At 44.4% G+C, this 25565-nt stretch overlaps 1 protein-coding gene across 1 annotated transcript in view; it reads right to left on the bottom strand.

Moving 5' to 3' along the window:
* MYO1H (myosin IH) overlaps positions 1–25565 on the bottom strand; it is a 50389-nt gene that overhangs the window by 8962 nt on the left and 15862 nt on the right. The window contains exons 7-21 of the mRNA XM_049865219.1: positions 25207–25320; positions 24828–24899; positions 23816–23935; positions 21443–21510; positions 20994–21099; positions 20621–20701; positions 14757–14848; positions 11575–11669; positions 11201–11247; positions 9238–9318; positions 8273–8378; positions 6979–7096; positions 3279–3392; positions 1957–2033; positions 206–274 (exon numbers count right to left, since the gene is read on the bottom strand). Coding sequence (XP_049721176.1) covers positions 206–274; positions 1957–2033; positions 3279–3392; positions 6979–7096; positions 8273–8378; positions 9238–9318; positions 11201–11247; positions 11575–11669; positions 14757–14848; positions 20621–20701; positions 20994–21099; positions 21443–21510; positions 23816–23935; positions 24828–24899; positions 25207–25320 — 1360 coding nt within the window. The remainder of the gene's footprint in view (positions 1–205; positions 275–1956; positions 2034–3278; positions 3393–6978; positions 7097–8272; positions 8379–9237; positions 9319–11200; positions 11248–11574; positions 11670–14756; positions 14849–20620; positions 20702–20993; positions 21100–21442; positions 21511–23815; positions 23936–24827; positions 24900–25206; positions 25321–25565) is intronic.

Here is a 25565-nt window from a genome sequence, read left to right as displayed (position 1 = left end):
GAACAAATATAATCTCTAGTCAACAAGAGAAATGAGACTGGGCCCCGGAACTGAACCCGGGGCAGCCCCACCCTGAACTGAGCTCGCGTGGACAGGCAGGAGTTGAGAGCGTGCAGAGGAGCAGGGATGCTGGGACCAAGCACGGGAGAGTGGAACTGCTGATTCAGGCCCATTGCAAAAGGGCAGCTTTCCATTTCAGTCTTACCTGCTTGTCTCTTTTTCAGGTATGCTCTTCTTTCCAAGCACCCTTTGTATGTGGCTTGGATTCTCGCAACTTCAAATAAAACAAAAGTGTTGGTGAAATGGCTTTCGTTTAGGCTTCTTTGTAGTGACGCCCAACTCCCCCACCCTCTGTCCTCCCCACCCCTTGCCAGAAGGTGGATGTTGGCTTCAGCAGGACGTGGTGTGAGGGCAGCACAGGAAGGGCTCAGCATGGGAGAGCAGGCAAGTTAAAGCAAGCCTGGCCAGGAAGCTGTCCTGGAACTGCGGAGTTTACTTCCTCCCTTCCTTTCTTATTCCCCCAGGGTAAGGAACAAGCACAGTGGTAAGAGCACCACCCCAGAAGGCAGGTATTACAGGTACCTTTTACAAATGGCCAAGAAACCCTGGTGGCTGCTAACCAAAAAGTCAGCAGTTCGAATCCATCAGGTGCTCCTTAGAAACCCTGTGGGGCAGTTATACTCTGTCCTGTAGGGTTGTTAGGAGTCAGGATGGCAGTGGGTTTCGTTTTTTGGTTTTTGTTAAGAAGTTCAAACAGGGCAAGATACTTCTCAGCTGGAGGCAGCACAGCTACTAAAGGCACCTGAACCCAGGTCTGAGTGACCACAAGACACACTTGCCCCTCAGCATCTCTGTCCACTGTCAACCCCCTCCACATAATGACTGATGTCCTTGGAGGAGCTGGTTAGAAATGCTGGCTGAGGCCCACCCGAGGTGGGCACTCAGAGTCTTTAACCAGACCCCCATGATTGGTGCACTGCTGTAGGAGTCAAACAGTGAGACAGCTGTGCTGCTTACTAGCTGTGTGGCCTTCAGCAAGTTACTGAACATCTCTGTGCCTCAGTTTTCCTGAACTAAAAATGGACATGATAATACCTACTCTGTAGGTCTGGGCTGAGGATAAAGTGAGCTCCTGACTGTAAAGGACTTAGAAAGTGCCTGGTACATAGTTGTTGTTTGCCCTCAAGTCGATTCCATTCCGACTCATAGCAACCCTATAGGACAGAGTGGGACTGCCCCCATAGGGTTTCCTGGGCCATAGTCATTACAGGAGCAAGTGTCCACATCTTTCCTATCGCAGAGCCGCTGATGAGTTCAAATTGCTGACCTTTCAGTTAGCAGCCAAGCACTTAACCATTGCACCACCAGGGCTCCCTGGCACATAATAAATACTCCAATTATCTGAGCACAGTCCATCTTAACAGACGAGTTTAGAAGGCAAACTCCCTGCTTCCCAAGTAGTTTTGATCATGTTTGTATTTTCCTTTCATCTAACTTTTCATTTACCATTCACAACAGACACCCTGGCTGCAGGGGTCAACCAGGATCAGATGCTTAAAAAGTTTTTAAAACTTTTAGGGGGATGGACTCCAGTGGTTTTAGCTCCTCGTGTGGCAAAACAAGGTCTGATCCCAAATAGAACCGAGGTGGTACCACCATGTTTAAGGTTCCGTTCACCTCCATGGCCACCCTCTAAACATGCTAAGACATAGATTCATGTGTATCTTACTGTAATCCCATAACTCGTTCCTGGTTTCCAAAGCAAATGCTTCTCCTAGGTATATACCCAAAAGATTTGAAAGCAGGGACTCAGGCAGATACTTACACACTGGTATTCACTGTGCATTGTAAAACAAATTGCTTCCAACACTGTATCAGACCCCATGTTGAAAACCTATCCCCAAACCAAACATGGTGACTTCACTTTCTATTGAAATCAAGGCAGAAAAATCATACCTAATTGATGTTTGCTAAATTCAAAGGCATCTTCAGTAGCAAACAGAGTCCTGGGGAAACGAATAAATATTTTGGTTCTAGGAGTGGGGGGGAAAAAAAAAAGAATTATCTTAATTATAAGTTAGTTACCATCCTAACCTGAAGTTGCTTCAAGTTTTGCCCCAGGGCTTTAAAAAGTGAAAACAAAACATCTGGGTTTAAAAGAAGATTCCATCAACCAACCAAGATAAACTAAAAGTACTGATCACATGTTGCCTGCCCCACCCACATGCCCTCACCTGTGAGTGAAATTTCCCAGGGCAGCCACTGGGAGGCAGTGGTGTGTCCTGGCACATGACCCTACTTCCCCAGGCCAAGGTTAACAGATGAAGGATGGATACCACCTCTGACCTCAGTGACCTGCCTGCCTCAGGATGTACTGAGCCCGATTCCTGTCGGGGCTTTGGATCAGAAAAGTAACATTATTGGATCAGGCCAAGAACAAGAGCCTAAGGATGGAGAAAAGGCCAGGTGTCCACAGTCGGCTGTGTACAAGCAGAAGTTAGGAGGTAGGTGTAGCCGGCAGGGAAAGATTTGAAGATTTCAATTATTGAGATTTAAAGGCTGATGTCCCTGGAGCTGGGAATCTTGGCAGCCTGGGGATGGATCCTCTTGTTTGGACTGTGTTTCTTGCAACGAAATGAGCCCTGACCAAAATAACTAAAATCATGCTGATTGACCCCACTGAGTTCTGCTACAAAGCTCCCAGTGTGTATGGGTGTTCTTTCTGCTCACAACCACAACTGTATAGTAATAATACCTAGGGTCAGAGAACACCATTCTCTGGGATGCTAAAGATACTTTCATCACCTCCGGGAGTTATGTTGAAAGAATCAAGGCACACAGAACTGAGGTGGTCCAGCAAAGAGGCTCCTCCCAGCTGCCGAGTCAGGCTTAGAACACAGGGCTCTTTTATCACTTCATCTCCCACAGTAAAAACATGACTACCACTGACTGGATTCCAACTCATAGTGACCCTATAGGACAGAGTAGAACTGCCCCGTAGAGTTCCCAAGGAGCGCCTGGTGGATTTGAATTCCCAACCTTTTGATTAGCAGATGTAGCTCTTAACCACTAAACCACCAGGGCTCCCTCTCCCAGGCAGCACTAAAGCCCTTCTAACCATTTATGGCAGCACTTAAATTGAGTAGATAGAAGTATCAGCTTGCAAACTTACAAAAAGCCCTAAAAAACGAGCTCCTTAGGCTCCAAGTGGATATGGATCAATGCATGAAACATTCTGATGGCCAAAGAGACTGTCTGGCGACTTTCTGGCTACTTACTTTCCTAATTTGTACTCTTCGGGTGTGTAGCCAATGTACTTGATCAGCCGTTCTACGCCCTCTGCTGGAGGCCCGTGCCAGTGCGGCCAGGTGTCCGGGCACAGGGACTTGTATCTGGAGGGAGAGGAGAGGGACATGGAAACAGCTGTAGTACCCACCCACCAGACTAGTGTAGCAGTCTCATTGCACGTACTCCTAGACTCCTGGAATTCAACTATATACACGTGGCAAGAAAAGAGGGAAACAGTTTCAATAGAGATTTGGTGTGTCTGCCTAAAATGACCACGTCATCAGATGCTCAACCTAAGAGAGAGCCATCTAGTCCAGCATAGAAAAATGAAAATGTGTGATGCTTTATAGTGATGGGACTTCTCAAGAGTAATTTTGACCCCAACGCGGACTTACGAACCTAGTTTGAGCACTAAATGCTTGCTCCCTTTGAGTATGCACTTGCTATAAAGGTAACTGGAGCCCTAGTGGCACAGTGGTTAAGAGCTCAGCTGCTAACCAAAAGGGCGGCAGTTCAAATCTACCAGCTGCACTTTGGAAATCCTACTAGGGTCACTATGAGTTGGAATCAACTCAAGGCCAACTTTTTTTTTTTTTTTAAGGTAACTGGAGTCTCTGAGTGTGCAACAGTTAAGTGCTTTAGGTGGTCAGTGCAGAGGTGTAGTGAAAGGGGATTAGAGGGGGCATTTTCCCCCAGGCGCAAGTCCAAGGGGGTGCCAGATGAGGACAGCCAGCGAATTAACACCCCTCTCAATGAGGCCAGCCGGTGAATCACTCCCCCAACCCCTGGCCGATGAGGCCGGTGGGGGCGAGGAGGGGCAGGGGGAGGTGCAGGAGAGCGCAAACTTAAGAGACTGCCCCGGGTGCTTGTTACCCTCACTACACCTCTGGGGCAGTGGCTGTTACTTCCTGCCATCTTCACCAGAAGTCGGATTCAGAAAAGTGGACAGGATAAAGGTGAATGAGTGACAGGTAGTTGATAAGTAAAAATGGGGTGCGCAAAAGCAAAGAGCTTCCTGAATAAACTGAATGCTTCGAAGGTCAGCAGAACAAGGGCGGGGGTTTGGGGACTATGGCTTCAGGGGACATCTAAGTCAATTGGCAGAATAAATTATATTAAGAAAACATTCTGCATCCCACTTTGAGGTGTGGCGTCTGGGGTCTTAAATGCTAACAAGAGGACATCTAAGATGCATCAATTGGTCTCAACCCACCTCGATCAAAGGAGAATGAAGAACACCAAGGTCACAAGATAATTACGAGCCCAAGAGACAGAAAGGGCCACATGAACTAGAGACTTACATCATTCTGAGACCAGAAGAACTAGATGGTGCCTGGCCACAACCGATGACTGCCCTGACAGGGAGCACAACAGAGAGCCCCTGAGGGAACAGGAGAATAGTGGGATGCAGACCCCAAATTCTCATAAAAAGACCAGACTTAATGGTCTGAGACTAGAAGAATCCTGGCGGTTATGGTCCCTAAACATTCTGTTGGCCCAGGACAGGAACCATTCCAGAAGACAACTCATCAGACATGGATTGGACTGGACAATGGGTTGGAGAGAGATGCTGATGAGGAGTGAGCTACTTGTATCAGGTGGACACTTGAGACCGTGTTGGCATCTCCTGTCTAGAGGGGAGATGGGAGGGTGGGGGGGTTGGAAACTGGCAAAACGGTCACGAAAGGAGAGACTGGAAGGAGGGTGCGGGCTGACTCATTAGGGGGAGAGTAAATTGGAGTATGTAGTAAGGTGTATATAAGTTTATATGTGAGAGACTGACTTGATTTGTAAACTTTCACTTAAAGCACAATAAAAATTATTTAAAAAAAAATGGTGTGCAAAAGAGGTAGCCCTCCCCTGCAAGAAATAAAAAATAAAAAGTATGGTCCAAAATGGTGACATTTTGTTGACAAAAAGGAATGGAACAAAGAGGGGAGTGGTGTGAAAACCAGCCTCTGACACCCTAGGGCGCCTGAGAGTCCAACATTTCATTCATACCTGCCATCCACCCAGGCCTCCATGGTGATACCTGTGATTGTGTTTCATGGTTCCATGGATATAGGAGTTGGGTATGAAAATGCCTACCCAGATATACCTACAGTGTAGAGCTGAGCAGTACAGGTCCCACGCTGGGGTCCTGGGTCCCCTAGCAGACCTTCAAAGGTAATATTTAGGGTGCTGGTGCTTGTAACTCTTTACTGTTTCTGAAACCCAAAGACAGTGGTACCTTTTCTCAAGATAAGACTACACGGGTCAATAAAATCACAAGTGTGTTTGCCTGAAATGGTATCAACTCAGAAGGTTAATAGTGGTTATGTTAAGCAAAGGTGATTAGTGTCATTAAAATAAAAGTAGGAAAATGGATTATTAGTTAATACACATAAGTAGATACTCATTATCGAGGCTTGAGGCTCATGGGGGAAAAACAAGAAGTGTAATCCTTGGTAGAGAAAAATTTAAGATCACTAAACTTAGGGGCGAAAAATAAGAGTGCAAGAAAATACTGTTTTAGGCAGCAGGGTCCTGCATAAGCTTCAGAATACAAGGAGTTGGACCAAGAAGGTAAGTTCATGTACACGATTTTATAATGTACTCGAAACTAGCCTAGTATTAGGTTGAACAGTATGACATCACTGATATTCAGACATTCTGACCTGCAGAAATGGCAATTTTATTATGCTGATCTTTAGAGTGTGAGAGTGTGTTGCTATTTGGGTAGCACAGATTCACAGGTAGCTCACTGTCAGTGAAGCGCTGGTGGACAAACAGTTTGGGATCTGGTAGAGGTCAGGTTGTACCATGGTGGCTTGCACGTTGCTATGAAGCTGGAAGCTATGCCACCAGTATTACAAATACCAGCAGGGTCCCTCATGGGTGACAGGTTTCAGGGAGCTTCTAGACTAAGACTAGGAAGAAAGACCTGGTGATCTAATTCTGAAAATTAGCCAGTGAAAGTCCTATGGATCACAACAAAACACTGTCCCATATAGTGCTGGAAGATATGTCCCCTAGGTTAGAAGCCACTCAGAATACACAGTGGCCACAACAGTGGGCTCGAGCATACCAGCAATCATGAAAATGGCACAGAACTGGGCAACATTTCATTTTGTTGTACATGGGGTCACCATGAGTCGGAGCTGACAGGTTAGCAACTAACAGCAAGAGGTGATGGTGGGGTACATCAGTAAGTCTTTATAAACTCCCTGGAAGCAGGCAGTTTCATCTCCAATTTACAGGTAATGAAATAGGTCACAGCTCTAAGAGAAAGAATGAGGATTCCAACCAAAGTTTGTTAGGTCCCAAAGTCCTTGCCTCCACCACTACACCTCCTGCTCTTGGCAGCCCATAAGGCGAAGGGGATCACTCCCAAGCCAGCAGCCCCAACACAAATGGAAAGCGTCTTCCCTTAGCTCATTACTGGCCACGGCAGATCACTGCCAATGTCTGCCTTCTGGTGGCAGGTCTGTGCAACTGGTCTTGCACTTTTTGATTACAAGAGGTTTAATGAAATGAAGAAAAGATGGTACACTGAGTTGGGCTTCGTTATTGTTTTCCACTATCACAGCTACAGCAGTTAAGAACTGAACCGAATTCCTTGGGGGATGGTAATTTATGCACCGCCATATCCAAGAGTCTCCCCCATAGTAGGCGTTCAACTCTGTTAATTTCAAAATCAACGTTTGTTACCTTTGCAAGAAACCCTCGTACTGCCGCCGGTAAGCAAAGCCGGCCCGCCTCACCCGCAGGTGCTCCATCAGCCCCAGGTACTTGATCTGATGCCTGATGACGAGGTCATCAAACTTGCCTTGGGAAATACAGAAGGAGAACAACAATAAAGGACCCCGTGGCTCTGTTTCAACCAAGACAGACCAGAGGCTGCAAGCTGACAGTCTAAGAGCTGGGTCTAGCCACAGACGTGCTTTTTTTTTTTTTTTTTTTTTTTAAGGCCCTAATTGTGTTTCTGGAGCCCTGGTAGTGCAGTGGGTAAGCTCTTGGCTGCTAACTGAAAGGCTAGTGGTTTGAACCCACCAGCCACTCTGTGGAAGACAGATGTGGCAGTCTGCTTCCATAAAGATTACAGCCTCAGAAACCCTATAGGGCAGTTAGTTCTACTCTGTCCTGTTGGAGTCCTGGTGGCGTAGTGGTTAAGAACTGGGCTACTAGCGAAAATGTCAGCAGTTCAAATCTACCAGCTTGTCCCTTGGAAACCCTATGGGGCAGTTTTACTCTGTCCTGTAGGGTTGCTATGAGTCGGAACTGACTCAACAGCAAGAAGGTTTTTTTTTTTTTTTTTTAATACTCTGTCTTGTAGGGTCACTAAGAGTCAGAACAACTCAATGGGAACAGATTGGCTGTTTCAAATTTTGATTCTAAAACGGGGGAATTTTACAGGAAAATCTGAATTTCTGGTTTCCCTAAAAAAAAAAAAAAATTACGAAGTCTGGCCACGCTGGACTCACAGTCCCACATGGTAATGACTGGCTGGAAGTGAGTAGTGCTGCTGTCCCTTTAGGCAGAATGTGCCGTCTTCAGTTTGCCCCCGTCCTGTCTACTCTCTATTGCCTTACACCCAGTCGGCTTCACTCATTCGCTCCGCCTGCCTTACCTCTGCAAGCCCATGAACGTGCAACTTGGTTATAGATCATGGCAAGCACTTAGAAAATACCCAAGCCACAGACCATTTGGGAAGCCTGTTGACTGGCTAAAGAGAAGCAACATTTCCCCCGCCTGTGACACCTGCCTGTTCCAGTTGCGTTGCTCCTGAAACTGGCTGATCTCTGAGCAGTGCTCACTCAGGACCACTAAAGGACCCCCACACCCAATCCATTTACCTTATATCATTTAGAAAATGGAAACGATTCATGCACAGAGAACAGTGAGTGAGCCTATGGTGGTTTTTAAGATTCAAGCCCACTGCCACTCGGTGTCTCTCCCAGCCTTATTTCCCTGAGCTCAGGGTTCAGAACAATTCACAACTCACTGGGTTCTTTCCCGTCATTGGGCTTGATGCAGCGGATGTACCAGGGCTCCTTAGAGATGAGGATTTCTAGAAGGCTGCTTAGACTGTTCTTAAACTGAGTCCCCACCTGTGGAGACAGAGAACGAGCTGAGTAGACGTGGCTGCTCGCAGTGCAGGCAGAGGGGACCATGCTTCAGCCCGGTGGACCCAAACTCTCTTCAGATTGCCCTACCTGTTGTTGGTTTGCCCATTAAAGGGCTGCTTTGGGTGTCCTGATCTGAAAAGCTCAAGCTTGGTTTATTCAAGTGGAAGCTGAGCAAGTCTCTGTCCAAGATGCTTTATTCATCCATTCATTCATCCATTCAACGCCACAGCCACTGAGCCCCCGGTCACCCACCACCACATTCCTTGACTCTTTGTCACCATGTTTCCTTTATGATGTTTGCATGCACTATCATAACGTCCTTATTTACATGATGGTGTTTTCCTACACACCCTTCCCACTAGACTGTAAGCCCCATGAGGGCAGGGACTTCTGCTGTCTTGTTATTGCTAAATCCCCTGTACCCAGCACATTGAATAAGTGCTCAATGAACATCTTCAAATAATCAAACAGGTTACTAAACTTGGAAAGGGAGTATCTAGTAGTGGAATCCCTGGGTGGTGGAGTCAGTTAATGCACTCAGCTGCTAACCGAAAGGTTGGAGGTTCAAGTCCACCCAGAGGCACCTCAAGAGAAAAGCCTGGTGATCTACTTCCAAAAAATCAGCCATTGAAAACCCGACAGAGCACAGTTCTACTCTGACACACGTGGAGTCACTGAAAGTCGGACTGGAGTTGATGGCAACTGTTTCTACTGGTTTGGGTAAGAGAGTGATACTTCCAGAAAAGAGGGAGGGCGGCTTAGAAAATGTAGGTAACTGGAGGTGATCACACTGGGTGATTTTTGTTACCTTTTCAGTTTGTATTAGCATTTTCCTGCTTACCGTTGGCGGTCTCCTCCGGTTTTTTAACTCGGCTGCGAGGAAACATTCCCTTAGAATGCTGTTTTTGGACTGACACAGCACCTGTCCATGGAGAGAAATGAGCACCACATCAGCTGCTTCTGAAATCGCAAAGGGGCTATTAGGAAAGCTCGCCGAAGTGTGTGTGAGGCCCCAGAGCCATTTGTTTTCTGAAGACATTCCCAGTGTAAGAATGAGGGAAAACCAACCACACGTGGAAGAAAATGTTCAGATATTACATTCAATGCTCTGTCTACTAGATGAGAGCCTCTGATTATTTTCCCAATAGGATGAAACAAAAATTGTTCCCACTTGAGGGCAGCTGTTAAAGAATGAGCCAGCTCTTTAAGAACGAGCTCTGAGATACTATGTTCAATGAAAACAGCGAGATGGGGAGCCACATGCACGGTGTGCTATGATTGTGCAAAGAGAAAAGTGAAGGGAAGGGGGGAGTACACACATCATTAAGCATTTAATCCTGCCCCCTCCGAAAAAAATATGTGCCTGTAAATATGCCCCTGTTTGGAAATAGGAGCCCTGGTGGTACAGTGGTTAAGTGCTCGGCTGCTAACTGAAAGGTCGGCAATTTGAACCCACCAGCAGCTCTGCAGGAGAAAAGGCCTGGTGATCTGCTCTCATAAACATTACAGCCTAAGAAACCCTATGGGGCAGCCCTACTCTGTCCTGTAGGGTCACTATGAGTTAGAATCCGCTCTATGGCAACAGGTTTGGTTTGAAAATAGGGGTTTTCTTTAGTTATATTAATGAGGTCATACCAGAGTAGGGTGGGTCCTAAACCTAATCACCTCTGAGTTATAAAAAGAGCAGATTAGACACAGACACACACAGGGTAAGGCAGAGAGGCCAGGGAAAGCCAGGCAATGCCAAGGATCGCTGGCGGACACCAGATACTGGGAGGCTCACAGAAGGAATTGACAGGGCTGACACTCTGTTTTGGACTTTTAGCCCCAGAACTGTGAGACAATAAATTTCTGTTCTTTAAAGCCACCTACTTGTAGTATTTTCTGTTATAGTAGCACTATCTAAGCAGCAGTACCTAAGACAAGCAAACTGACAGACAGACAGACACAAACACACACATCTATATAATCACTGGAAGGACACACAATATACTGGTGAAAATGGCTACCTTGGAAAGGAAGCTTGTTGACCTTGGATCACGGGTGGAAAGGAGACTACCTTTTGTACCGTTCGAATTTTTTCTGTGTGTGTGTGCGTACATTTTCAAAACTCATCAATATTACAAAAATTCCTTAGTATTTAAAAAATTTAATTCTACATTTAAAAAGTATTTTATTATTTAACCCATCCTAACTCTAAATTTAATAGTGGTATGAATTAGAAGAGAATAGATAGAGAACGAACAAGAGTAAAAAAAAAAAAAAAAAAAAAACCCATTGCTGCCAAGTCAATTCCAACTCATAGCGACCTTATAGGACAGAGCAGAACCGCCACACAGAATTTCCAGGGAGCACCTGGTGGATTAGAACTGCCAACCTTTTGGTTAGCAGCCATAGCACTTAAACACTATGCCACCAGGGTTTCCAAGAAAGAGTAGAGGACAGAATAAGTTAGAAATGACCCTTCTCAAAGTAAAAGAACACAGGGGGTGCCAGCTCTGTTGGTGACGTTAGGGGTTTGGAGATTTTTCCCGTGGGACGCACAAGGACTCAGTCCTGTTCACAGCTGGAACTCCAGAGCTGGCATGGTGCCTGCACAGAGGAGGCGCAGCTCCCACCCTTGAACAGTCTGTGGAGGGAAGGGCTCTTGCAAGTGATCTGAAAGGTCTTTCTGGCCATGATATACCGGGGTTTCTAATATACTGCACAGAAGAGAAGAATCCAGAAGGCAACGCCTACCCCAAGGTCAGTGTCATGGGTGGTATTCATGACAGAAACCACATACAGTTAGGTTTCTGACTTACTTCCTTCAAGTGCCTATAAAGTAGGTCATTGTTTTTCTCCAAGAATCCTGTAAAACATGAAATAAAAAAATTTTGAACCGATTTTTCCCTAAAAGTGCAAATGTGTTGCAATGGAATGCAATGGGAAACCCTAACAATAATTTCTTAGGATTAGACCAGAGTTTCTCCACCTCGGTACTACTGACTACTGATATCCCAGGCCAGATAATAAATAAAATTTTAAAGTTAGAAAGACTTTCCAAATGACATGCTTGAACTCGAGGCCGTGGAACATTTGAGCCGGACTTGCCGCATTTCCTCAGTAGACTGGCTGCTTTCTTGGGGACGCTAGTCACCTGCATGACACACACACAGGGCACCTGCGTGGCACTCACCCTTGGTGCAGTATGTGACCTCTCCCGCATAGTGGAGGAGGCGGAACTCCATCCAGCCAATCCTCTGGCGGCCCTTTGGACCCGCCAGCTTACGGCTGCAGCAAGACAGAAACAGGCGTGAACCGAACCTTTGTACTTAGCTGCAATGAAATGCACCAACATATAAAGCAAAGAGTAAGAGAGTTGTTGCTCTTAAACACGACAGTCAACTGAAGGCCAGCACTGAAAGCTAACCACCTAGGAAGGCTCCCAGGAAGCCTTTCTACCTATTTCATCTGATTTTAGAACAAAACAAAAAAAACCTTTCCTGTTGAGTTGATTCCAACTCATAGTGACCCTACAGGACAGAGTAGAACTGCCCCATACTGTTCCCAAGGAGCAGCTGGTGGATTTGAACTGCTGACCTTTTGGTTTGGAGCCATAGCTCTTAACCATTGGGCCATGAGGGCTCCAATTATAGAGTAAGGGTCTCCTAAAATTAGAGCCTTTTTCTCATGGCACTGAGGAATGAAAATACACAGCTGACCTCCATCAGATTGAGTCCCGCACAACTAGATGGTGCCTGGCTATCACCACTGACTGCTCTGACAGGGATCACAAGAGAGGGTCCCAGACAGAGCTGGAGAAAAATGTAGAACAAAATTCTAACTCACAAAAAAAGACTAGATTTACTGGCCTGCCAGAGACTGGAGAAACCCCAAGAGTATGGCGCCTGGACAACCTTTTAGCTCAGTAATGAAGTCACTCCTGAGGCTCACCCTTCAGCCAAAGATTAGACAGGGCCATAAAACAAAACCCGAGACTAAAGGGGCACACTGGCCCAGGGGCAAGAACGAGAAGACAGGAGGAGACAGGAAAACTGGTAATAGGGAACCCAAGATAAGGAGAGAGTGTTGACATACTGTGGGGTTGGTAACCAATGTCACAAAACGGTATGTGTATTAATTGTTTAATGAGAAACTAGTTTGTTCTGTAAGCCTTCATCTAAAGTAAAGAAACATAAAATGGGCTATATTAATTTTTTTTGCTCAATGAAAGGTACTATATACAAATTAAAGAAAAAGAAAATACAAAATATATGAACAATTTATGCAGCCTTTTTTTCCTAGATGGCAACTAAGAAATAATTTCACTCTTACACATTTTTAGGATGTTGAGAAACTAAAAGAGTCATTAAATATATTTTTCAGGTTTTGGCGATTTATGATTTTTAAATAACATATAACATTGAAGTGACATATATGTTGACAGAATACATACCCTAAACGTACGGCTCAGTGAATTTTTGCAAACTGAGCACAGCCATGTAACCAGCACCCAGATCAAGAAACAGAGAATTACCAGTCCCTGAGGACACCCCCTGCCCCTGAGCTCTCTTGTCACTACCCTGATTTCTAATAAATAGCATAGGCTAGTTTTGCCTGGTTTTATACTTTCTAGAAGGAGCCCTGGTGGAGCAATGGTTAAAACACTCAGCTGCCAACTGAAAGGTCGCTGGTTCAAACCCACCAGCTGCTCTGTGGGAGAAAAGACCTGGAGATTGGCTCCCATAAAGATTATAGCCTAGGAAACCCCATGGGACAGTTCTACTCTGTCCTATAGGGTCAGTATGAGTCAGAATCGACTCGTTAGCACACAACAACAACACACTTTATAGGGAGTCCCTGGGTAGTGGAAATGGTTAAGTGCTTAACTACTAGCCAAAAGGTGGGTCACCTCCAAAGACAGGCCTAGCAATCTGCTTCCAGAAGGACACAGCCTTAAAACCCTATGAAGCAGTGCTGCTCTGCACACATGGGATTGCCATGGGTTGCAATCAACTCGACAGCAACTTAACCGTAATATACTTAATAGAAATGGAGTCATAAAATATGTAATCTTTTGCGTCTGGCCTTTTTGCTCACATGTTTACGTGATTTACCTACATATTTGTATGTAGGTGGGTGGGTAGGTAGGTAGATAAGGACATCAGTATTCTATAGCAGTTTTGATAATAGCCGCTACCATTTATTGAGTCCTTTTTACCATGGCCAAAAAATATGGTAGGCACTTTTCATAGTCATTTACAATACTTTATGGTAGGTACTGGGGCAGTGGTCATTCAGTGGTAGAATTCTCACCTTCCATGAAGGAGACCTAGGTTCGGTTCCTGGGCAATACACCTCACGTGCAGCCACCACCCATCTGTCACTGGGGGCTTGCGTGCTGCTATGATGCTGAATAAGTTTCAGTGGAGCTTCCAGAATAAGACAGACTAGGAAAAAAGGCCTGGCGATCTACTTCTGAAAATCAGCCAATGAAAACCCAATGGATTAGGCAGCTTTTTGTTTCGTTGTGCATGGGTTGCCATGAGCCAACCCAATGGCAACTAGCAACATGGTAGGTATATTAATATCTGTATCTTGGAAAAGAGGAAACCCAAACGCAGGAGCTTGCCTCCCAAGTTGCTTGCCCAAGATCACATGTCTAGGAAGTGGCTAAGCTGGGATTCGAAACCAGGTCTTTATGACTCCATAGCATACGTTTTCAAAAACTCTCCTACTTGTCTCAAAGACGAAGTGAAATTTCCAGTTGATCTGGGATGCTGTAAATGCTGCGTATCTTGATCTGCATGGTGGTTACTTAAGTTCACACAAATTCAAAAACTCATTGGATCGTACGCTTCAGATCTACACACATCACTGTATATACTTTACACATGAATTTTAAAAAGCGACTCTTTCATGGCATGTAGAAATGTCCAAAAATGTAATAATCATTGAATAAAGCAGGATGTAAACCCTTAAAAAAATTCTAGTTGAAATTCATTTGAGTTTGATTTCTACTGACAAAAGGTATGCATAGATATAAGTTAGTTATCACAGTGATATTTCCATGCATGCGGTGACAGGAGCCCTGATGGTACAGTGGTTAAAGCGCTTGTCTGCTAACCAGAAGGTCAGCGGTTCAAACCTACCAGCTGCTCCACCGGAGAAAGACCTGGCGGTCTGCTTCCCTAAAAATTTATGGCCTTGGGGGCAGTTCTACTCTGTGCTGTATGGTCGCCATGAGTCGGAATTGAATCAACTCGACAGCAGTGGGTTTGGTTTGGTTTCTCTATGCAGTACCCCCAGGCAGCACTGCCTATATACCAAAGAAGATAAATATACAGTGATCACACAACAGTCAAATGAAATACATACGTTTGAAAGTGTGCGTGCTTTCCCACTTTCTCTTCTAATTTCTCCAGGAAACTCAAGTCTGTAGCAGGACCAGGCCGAATACATTCTTCATCCTTCAAAAGAAAGAGGGAAGCCATACCCTGTCCATACTCTATCCATTCCAAGTTTAAATGCTCTTACCAGCTCTGGCAGAATGTAGTGGACTAAAATGCTTGTCACCTCAGACAAGGGCAAGTGAATACTCTGGAAGGGAGCAGATTATCTATCACATGTGCTCAGCTTCTCAGATTTAAAAAAGAAACCACAGAACCAGAGGAACTTCATGAAAAGTCAAGTTTCCCATCCGGCTGACCGTATTTCCTGAGTCTTCCCAAGGACACTCCCCAGCTTCCATGACCAGCTTACCTAAGTGCTCAATCTCATTTTCTCTTAACTAGTCATCACAGCCCCAAAGTGCAACATGTCCAGACTTTATTATTAGGAGCAAAGCCCTCACAGAAAAAAGGCTATAAAACCAGTTGGGTCTCAAGCTGTGTCTTTCTAATTTTGAAGGTGTGTGTTATGGATTGAATGATGTCCCCCAAAAGATAATGTTGACATCCTAACCTCAGTACCTGTGAAGGTGACTTTGTTTGGAAATAGGATCTTTTAGGGTGTTATCAGTTAACATGAGGTCATACTGGAGTAGGGTGGGTCCTAATCCAATCTGAGAGCTGTCCTTTTAAAAAGAGAAGAGACACAGAGACACACCTGAGGAAAGATGACCATGGGAAGATGAATCTACAAGCCAAGGAATGCCAGGAAATGCCCAGGGCTACAAGAAGCAGAGGAGACAAGGGAGGATCTTCCCCCAGGGTGGCAGAGAAAGCGTGGCTCTGCCAATGTCCTGAATTTGGACTCCTAGCCTCCAGGACTGTGAGACAATAAATCTCTATTCTTGAAAGCCACCCACTTTGTGGTATTCTGTTACAACAACACTAGGACACTAATACACTGTGTCTTTCTATTTCCTATTTTTGGTCTTCCTCAGTGATTGTACTGAATTGACCATCTTAAAAATTAAGGATGAATTATCTCTGTAGGTTTATTAAAAACAAGGACAACTATGGTTAAGTGTGGCGAGACAGTTTTTATGAAGCAGCATTTCCATGCTTTCAAATTCCATCTACGGAAAGGCAAATAGCAAGAAGCATTTATTGCTAAAATATTTTAAAACACAAGTCCAGTGAGGTATATGAACGTTGAATGTATATATATGAGCAACAACATCAGTTGTGCTTCCCAAACCCTCCTCCCTGGATGTCCACATCGGTGGGCCTCTCACCTCCTTCAGGTCTTTGCTCAAACGTCACCTTCTCAAATCTTACCTAAAACATCCCCCCCAGCACTCCCCATCTCCTTTTCAGCTATTACCTTCATAGCGTAATCTGTATATTTCACTCATTAACTTGCTTATTATCTGTCTGTCTAGGCTAGCATTTAAAGTTTCTTGAGGGCAAGAATTTTGGTCTGTTTTATTCACGGCTATGTCTCAAAACACAAGGCACAATCCTGGCAAAAAATAAGTGCTCAATAAGTATTTGTTGAAGGAATAAAGAGCCAGAATGTTTACCATGTGCCAGGCATGGTTCTAACTGCCCTTCATGTATGATCTTTTTAATTTGGCCTTATGACAACTCTGAGGTAGGTACTGTTCTCATTATACCATTTTCAAGGTGAGAAAATTGGAGCTCAGAGAGGTTAAGACACTTGCCTAAGGTTACACAGCTAGTAATGGGTGAAGCTGGAATCTGAATCCAGGTGGTTTGGCCTCAGTGCCTGTGCTCCTGATGACTCCAGTCACTGTTATGGATTGAATTGTGTCCCTGCAATATATGTGCTGTAAATCCTAACCTCTATGCCCCGATGCCCAGGGTTATAATCCCATTTGGGAATGAGTTGTCTTGTTACGTTAATGAGACAAGATTAGTGTAGGGTGTGTCTCAAATCAATCTCTTTTGAGATATAAAAGAGATTAAACAAGGAATTGAAAGAAACAGAGATAGGGAAGAGAGATGCCAAACCACATGAAGATCACCTAGGAGCAGAAGCTCAAAGAGACAAAGACCTTCCTCCAGACCTTCCACAGAGAAAGCCTTCCTCTAGAGCCAGGACCCCGAATTTCAATTTTTAGCTTCCTGAACTGTGAGAATATGAATTTGTTTGTTAAAGCCACCCACTTGTGGTATTTCTGTTATAGCAACACTAGATAACTAAGACAGTTACCATCCTGTTATGGATTGAATTGTTGTTGTTAGGGGCCATTGAGTCAGTTCCTATTCACAGTGGCCCTATGTGCAACAGAACAAAACACTGCCCGGTCCTGCACCATCCCCACAATCATTGCTATGTTCGAGCCCCTTTTTTTCCTTAAATCAAACAGTGCACACATTGTTCTATGACATTGGTTAACAACCCCACAGCATGTCAACACTCTCCCTTCTCAATCCTGGGTTCCCTATTACCAGCTTTCTTGTTCCCTCCTGCCTTCCAGTCCCTGCCCCAGGCCTGGTCTTGTTTGGTTCCATGGGCCTGTTCCATCTTTGGCTGAAGGATGAACCTCAGGAGTGACTTCGTTACTGAGCTGAAAGGGTGTCCGGGGGCCATACTCTAGGAGATTCTCCAGTCTCTGTCAGGCCAGCAAGTCTGGTCTTTCTTTTTGAGTTAGAATTTTGTTCTACATTTTTCTCCAGCTCTGTCCAAGACCCTCTCTTGTGATCCCTGTCAGAGCAGTCAGTGGTGGTAGCCGGGCACCATCTAGTTGTGCTGGACTCAGTCTGGTGGAGGCCGTGGTAGATGTGGTCCATTAGTCCTTTAGATTAATCTTTCCCTTGTATCTTTAGTTCTCTTCATTCTTCCTTGCTCCCGAAGGGGTGAGACCAGTGGAGTATCCTAGATGGCCGCTGACAGGCTTTTAAGACCCCAGACTGAGCCCATTTTTGAAGCCATTGTATCAATCCATCTTATTGAAGGTCTTCCTCTTTTTCACTGACCCTCTACTTTACCAAGCATGATGTCCTTTTCTAGGGACTGGTCCCTCCTGATAACATGTCCAAAGAAAGTGAGACAAAGTCTCACCATCCTTACTTCCAAGGAATACTCTGGCTGTATTTCTTCCAAGACAGACTTGTTTGTTCTTCTAGCAGTCCATGGTATGTTCGATATTCTTTGCCAACACCATAATTCAAGGGCATCAATTCTTCTTTGGTCTCTCTTATTCATTGTCCAGCTTTCCCATGCATATGAGGCAATTGAAACTATCGTGGCTTAGGTGAGGTGCACCTTAGTCCTCAAAGTGAAATCTTTGCTTTTTACCACTTTAAAGAGGTCTTTCGCAGCAGATTTGCTCAGTGCAATATGTCATTTGATTTCCTGACTGCTGCTTGGATGGGTGTTGATTGCGGATCCAAGTAAAAATGAAAACCTTGACAATGTCAATCTTTTCTCCATTTATCATGATGTTGCTTACTGGTCCAGTTGTGAGGATTTTTATTTTCTTTATGTTGAGGCGTAATCCATACAGAAGGCTGTAGTCTTTGATCTTCATTGGTAAGTGCTTCAAGTCCTCTTCACTTTCAGCAAGCAAGGCTGTGTCATCAGCATACTGCAGGTTGTTAATGAATCTTCCACCAGTCCTGATACCACATTCTTCTTCATATAGTCTAGCTTCTCGGATTATTTGCTCAGCATACAGATTGAATAGGTATGGTGAAAAGATACAACCCTGATGCACACGTTTTCTGATTTTAAGCCACACAGTATCCCTTTGCTCTGTGTGAAAGACTGCCTCTTGGTTTATGTACAGGTTTTGCGTGAGTACAATTGTTCTGGAATTCCCATTCTTTGAAATATTATCCATAATTTGTTATGATCCACACAGTCAAATGCCTTTGCATAGTCAATAAAACACAGGTAAACATTTTCCTGGTATTCTCTGCTTTCAGTCAGGATCCATCTGACATCAGCAATGATATCCTTGGTTCCTTGTCCTCTCTTGAATCTAGCTTGAATTTCTGACAGTTTCCTGTCAATGTACTGCTGCAACCACTTTTGAATGCTCTTCAGAAAAATTTTTCTTGTGTGTGATATTAATGATATTGTTTGATAATTTCCACATTCTGTTGGATCACCTCTTTGGAGTGGACACAAATGTGGATCTCTTTCAGTTGGTTGGCCAGGTACCTCTCTTCCAAATTTCTTGGTATAGATGAGTGAGCACCTCCAGGGCTTCATCTTTTTGTTGAAACATCTTAAGTGGTATTCTGTCAATTCCTAGAGCCTTGTTTTTCACCAATGCCTTCAGTGCAGCTTGGACTTCTTCAGTACCATCAGTTTTTGTTCATATGCTACCTCCTGAAATGGTTGAACATCGGCCAATTCTTTTTGGTACAGTGACTCTGTGTATTCCTTCCATCTGCTTTTGATGCTTCCTGCGTCATTCAATATTTTGCCCATAGGTTGGAATTTTTTCTTCAGTTCTTTCAGCTTGAGAAATGCTGAGTATGTTCTTCCTTTTTGGTTTTTTAACTCCAGGTCTTTGACTATTTCACAAAGATAGAATTGTGTGCCTCCCAAAATATGTGTTGAAGTTCTAACCCCTGTACCTGCTTGAAGGGGCTTCTCTTTTGTTCTGTTAAAGAGGCCATACCAGTGTAGGGTGGATCCCATGCCTAATTAGTTCTAAGTTATAAAAGGACCAGAACAGACACAGACACACACAGGGGGAAAGAGGAAGACAGACAATACAGACAGATTCACCTACAAGTCCAGGAACACCAAGGACTTCTGGCAGCTACTAGAATCTGAAATAGAAAAAGAAGGACTTCCCTCTAGAGCTGGTGCTCTGAATTCACATTTCTAGCCTCTTGAACTGAGAGAAAATAAAATTCTGTTCTTTAAAGCCAGCCACTTATGGTACTTCTGTTAAGACGGCCATAAGTAACTAAGATACCATCCATTACTGTCCCCACAGTGCTTTAGAATGTTGGGTTTACATGCAGTCTGGGCAAGGGGCATTCCCAGTTATTCTCTTTAAAAGGGAGACAGACAGTGGTGTGGATGATTCCAAATGAAAAGCAAGGCAAAATAATAATAATAATAATAATAATAAACAATTTCTCATGGGCCTGTGAATTTATATTTAAAAAAATGAAGTCTGAATTTGAACAACTGTGGATTTGAGAACACCAATGCTCTCAGAAGCCACAGCAGCTCAAAACAAGGTTGCAAATCACTCAAAGGACCCTCAACTCAGATTCAGTCAATGTTCTTTATAAAGCCTTCCTTTCCACCATCTGGCTCCCTGCTCTGTGCTAAGCAGGAAAACTGCTTCTCTCAGCAACCTAACCCCTCTACCCTGTGGTCCCAGTTCTCTGGCTCATTCTTCCTTGAATGGAAGATATGAGTGCACTCCTTCACATCAAAGGTCTTTCCTTGCCATCTCCTGCTGGGCTCTAATTTAGCCCTGAGAGTCTAAATAAGTAGCAAGTCAAACCAGTTGCTGTTAATTCTAACTCATGGTGACCCCACATGTGGCAGAGTAGAACCGTGCTCCGTAGGGTTTTCAATGGCTAATTTTTCAAATGCAGACTCCCAGGCTTTTCTTCTGAGGCACCTCTGGTTGAACTCAAACCACCCACCTTTCAGTTAACAGCATAACTATTTGTACCACTCAGGGACAGCCAAAAGCTCAGCTTAAAGCTCCAAGCAAGGGTAGAGCAAAAAAGCTCAACTTGTACCCTTGAGTAATCTAGTGGGTTCCACTCTGAACTCTTTAAGCCTGGGAGTTCTTCTGTGTGTTGTGAACACCGCATGGATTAGCTCCAAGTCAACATTCATTTTCTCACCAGAATGGAAATGATGCCTTTGTGTCGTTCTTCTACCAAGTCACAAATGATCTTGTTGTTGAAATATTGAATTGGCTCCCACTAAAATGACAAAGAGGAAAGCATTCTTCGAGAAGTATTTCGATGAGTGTAACATAAACTTGTTTTACATTGATTTACCAAAAATTTCTTTCAGAGTTTCATTTTTATATCCAGCATTTAAAAAAACAATACTTTCTGAATATCAAAATGATTTCCCAGGAAACAAGCAGAGAAGGAGTGAAAAATAATCCTTAGTACTAATCAAGGAAATCACCCCCTGAAATAACACCTCTCACTTAAATGCTTTTGCTAGATTAAGAAATCGAATGAGGGAAAGCATCAAAATGTTTACCTCTATACCTTCCACTTCATATTCTGCCTGTTCCGCCTTTAGGGTCCTCTCTATTAACAGTTGCTGAAGTTTTTCATTGCAGTAATTTATACAGAACTGTTCAAATCTAGAGATGCAGAAGATTTAAATAACTAAAGCTAGGCAAACAGACCCATTTTTTAAAAAAAAAAATTGTATTTACTTATTTTTAAGGAGTCTTTGTAATAAAGAAAAACAAAGTCCTTATTAATCAAATAATTTCCTAAATAGATCATAAGAGTCAAGCTGAGAGACGTTTGCATGTTTTTGGTTATTCCAGTTCTAGAATAGTCTGTGAAATAGGGGATATGCAAATTAGGGAATTTCTGGGGGTGGGAAAATCAGTTCTGATAACATTAGGATGTTATTGACCTCGACTGAAACTCTAAAGAGGGACAAATGAAGAACGGGTAGATAATGACAAAACTCACCCATTCTTATCGAAGACTTCAAATCCATAGATATCCAGCAACCCAATCACTGTTTTTCTGGTGAAATCCTAGTCAAATAACATATACCATAACTCATTAGATCTTTGACATCGTGATGCTCAAAACCCTGTGGCTTTCCTAAATAAGATGAACATAGAATTACCATATGACCCAGGCATCCCAATCCTAGGTATATACCCAAAAGAATTCAAAGGACTTGTACGCCAAAAGATATTTGTGCACCAGTGTTCACTGCAGCACTGTTCACAACAGCCGAAAGGTGGAAACAACCTAAATGTCCATTAACAGGTGAACGGCTAAAGAAAATGTGGCACAGCCATACAACGGAATGCTAACTACTCAGCCATAAAGAGACATGAAGCTCTGACACGTGCTGCAACAGAAGAACCTTGAAAACATGCTGAGTGAAATCAATCACGAAAGAACACAATGTTGTATGATCCACTTACATGAGTATCTAGAATAGGCAAATGTGTAGAGACCAAACCTTACTATCGGTTACCAGGGACAGGAGAGAGGGAGGGAATAAAAGGGGGTCATTGCTTAGGTGGCACTGAGTTTCTGTCAAGAGTGATGGAATAATCTGGAAACCGATAGTGGGGATGGTTGCACATGTTGAATGGAATCAGTCACTGGATTGTCCAAGTTAAAAAATGTTGAATTGGTAAATGTTTTGTTATATTTTCACCACAATCAAACAATTGAAAAAAACAAACTTTGTAGCTACCCCAACAGCTGGGACTTGGCTATAAAGCTCATGCCCTCTCTCTCTCCAACAATGGCTCACAGGAGAACTCCTGAGTGGAAATTATTTTCCTGCCTAACTTCCTGTCTGCAGCCTAGGCCTATATCCCACCCCTGCTTTCACTCTCATCACCTGAATAGCACCACCTTCCTGATTCACTTTCTCTCTTCAACCCTCCTCAGCCTCCCAAGCCCACATTCAGTCCAGGGGTTTCCCACAGCAGGAGGTGTTCCACCAGAAGGAAACCTGAAAAAAACATATCTGTTGCTGTCGAGTCGATTCCAATTCATAGCAGCCCTACAGGACAGAGTAGAATTAGGCCATGAAAAACCTGGGAAGGAGGAGAAGAGAGGGGGCTTAGGTGCCCTCGCCATGTCCTCCTGCAGCAAGGTGGGAGTCTCTGAGAGCTCCAGGGACAAAAGGAGTCCCTGACACAGTGGAACCTGTGAGAGCCGGAACACCATGGGACTAGTTTGTTTTTCTGGGTCTCCCAAGTTTTCTACCTTTGACAGGGTGCATTCTTACGACTCTTCTATCGCTCCTTTAGTGGAAAATATTTGCCTTTTCCTTCTCTGACAGGTTTCCACCTTACACAGGTTCTGGATTTTGTAGGTTTTACTGTGACTACAAGGTTTTCTCTTATTTGTGGCTAGCAGACCTGCAAAAGACCTCTTTAAAGTATTAGAAAGCAAAGGTGTCACGTTGAGGACTAAGGTACGTCTGACCCAAGCCATGGTATTTTCAATTGCCTCATATACATGCGAAAGCTGGACAATGAATAAGGAAGACTGAAGAAGAATTGATGCCTTTGAATCATGGTGTTGGTGAAGAATATTGAACATACCATGGACTGCCAGAAGAATCAACAAGTACGTCTTGGAAGAAGTACAGCCAGAATGCTCCTTGGAAAAGAGGATAGCAAGACTTTATCTCGCTTACTTTGGACATGTTATCAGGAGGGACCAGTCCCTGGAGAAGGACATTATGCTTAGTAAAGTAGAGGGTCAGTGAAAAAGAGGAAGACCCTCAATGAGATGGATTGACACAGCGGCTGCAACAATGGGCTCAAACATAGCAACGATTGTGAGGATGGCACAGGACCAGGCCGTGTTTCGTTCTGTTTTACTTAGGGTCACTATGAGTTGGAACTGACTTGACAGCACCTAACAACAACAACATGCCTAGCAGATACCGGGTACAATTTCACAAGGTATGTAAAGCAGACAGACTCTAAATGGCTAAAATCTGCTTATTTGGTAAAAAAAAAAAAAAAAAAAAAAAGAGAGAGATACAAATTTGAGTTTGGCACCAGGTGGTCTTTTTTTTTTTTTTTGGACTAATGGGCCTTGGCTTGCTATGAAGTCAAAAACATGAGGCCAAGACACAGAGGCCATGTTTGAGTCACTTATATAATAGGGACGCACTGTTGAATCATTCAGCGAGCATTTTTTGTGAGCCTACTGTATGTTGGACACTGGAAATGTAGACATGAAGAGGGACCGTCTCTGCCCGTGAGAAGCTCATAGTGAATTCTCACATATCGCTATGTTCATTATGAAACATTACAGTGTTAGTAAGAGCAAGTCATCCCAAACGTGTTGACTAACCTTGCTAACCAAAGAGGAATTGATCTTGTTGACCAGCCAAGTAAATGTTCGTTCATACACGGCCTTCGCCATGGCATCTCGGGCGTAGACGGAGAGGTCTAGCATCAGTGGGCAGATCACCTGAGAAGAACGACCAGGTGAATCATCACAGACACAAATAAAAAAAGCCCCGCTGAGTTTTCAAACTAGCCTTTAATGATGACTAGCACAGAACATGGAGTCCCTGGGTGGTGTAAACAGTTACCACACTTGGCTGCTAACTGAAAGGTTGATGATTTGAATCCATCCAAAGGCACCGTAGAAGAAAAGTCTGGTGATCTATATCCAAAAAAATCAGCCACTGACAACCCTATGGAGCACAGTTCTACTCTGACACACACGGGGTCGCCATGAGTTGGAATCAACTGGTACTGGCAGCAAAGGATACCTACTATAAAATAGGGAAGATGGCTCTCCTGTCTGTGGTCGTGCACACAGTAGCTATTTCTTGAGTGCCTACTATGTGCCAGGCTCTGTGCTAGGCTGCTGAAACACAGCCGTGATCAAGACAAACAGTCCCTGCCTTCGCGGGCTCACAGTTAAGTGGGTTTGGGCAGATATTTGAAGAACTGCACAAAGAAAACTTTCAAGTTGAGAATGACAAGAGCTTTAAGAGATACATATGGTGCTTGGGGTGGGGGTAGGCAGGGAAGGGTCCTCAAGCAAGTCACACCTGGGAACTGAAGGATGAGGAGGAGTTAGCAGGCCGGAGCATAGGTAGACATGGTCTAGGCAGAGGGACCAGCATGTGAAAAGACCCAGGGCAGGGAAGTCACGGCGAGCATGAGTCAAGGGGAGCTAGTATTGGGCGTGAGGTTGAGACGAGAGACCCTGGCAGAAGCTGGACCAAGCAGGCCTGGTAGGTTTGGTGGGTTCAAGGGTTCAGTATCCCCTAGGCCACCATCCTCCTGCTATCCACGGGAGGCAGCAGTGACAAGGAGGGCAGGCTCGTTTCTACTAGACCCATTCCTACCTCCTCAGTTTTAGCTTCAATCTTTCTGTGGGTGAGAGCATCCAGAAGGACCGACGGGTGGGCCCCCAGGAGCTGAATAGAAGGAAACCACAGTGCAGGTCAGTGACTCAATTTCACTTGCTAACTTACAGTTTATGGGGTTTCCAGGCTCAGGGTTATCATTGTGCTTTAGTACAAAACAGACCACCTTTGATCATTCCACCAACTGCTTTTACCCCCTCCCTCTTCTGCCCCCATGCTCTTTGAACCTCTTATCCAGTATCCACTGAGAGAATATGGTGTTGGCCATTTGGGACATGGGCATCCTGCTATGTCCCACCTCCTCCGCACCTGAGAGGGTCCAGGCCCCCCTCTTTCCTCTTCAAAAGTGGACCATCACCTTTGCAATCCATTTGATCTCATGGGTGTCTGGTATGGTGGCACAGCCTTGGTCATCTTCTTTAAAATGGATATTCCCCAGGTGGAGGACACTGGCAATAATTCCAAAGAGATTCTAGGAATGTAGAAAGCAGTCAGGGGTAGAGGGCCAGGAGGACAGGGAGAGAAGATGGTGGCTGTCTAATTGACGAATGTCTTCAGAGGAGATCCCCAAGGGAAAGCTGCCCCCCTCTCCAGAATTCCAGCCCTGTGAGTGCACAGAGAAACTCTGGTGGCATAGTGGTTAAGAGCTATGGCTGCTAACCAAAAGGTCAGCAGTTCAAATCCACCAGGTGCTCCTTGGAAACCATACGGGGCAGT

This window comes from Elephas maximus, chromosome 22 (assembly GCF_024166365.1).
Source record: "Elephas maximus indicus isolate mEleMax1 chromosome 22, mEleMax1 primary haplotype, whole genome shotgun sequence".
Taxonomy (NCBI): Eukaryota; Metazoa; Chordata; class Mammalia; order Proboscidea; family Elephantidae; genus Elephas; species Elephas maximus.
This window is presented reverse-complemented; position numbering and strand designations above follow the sequence as displayed.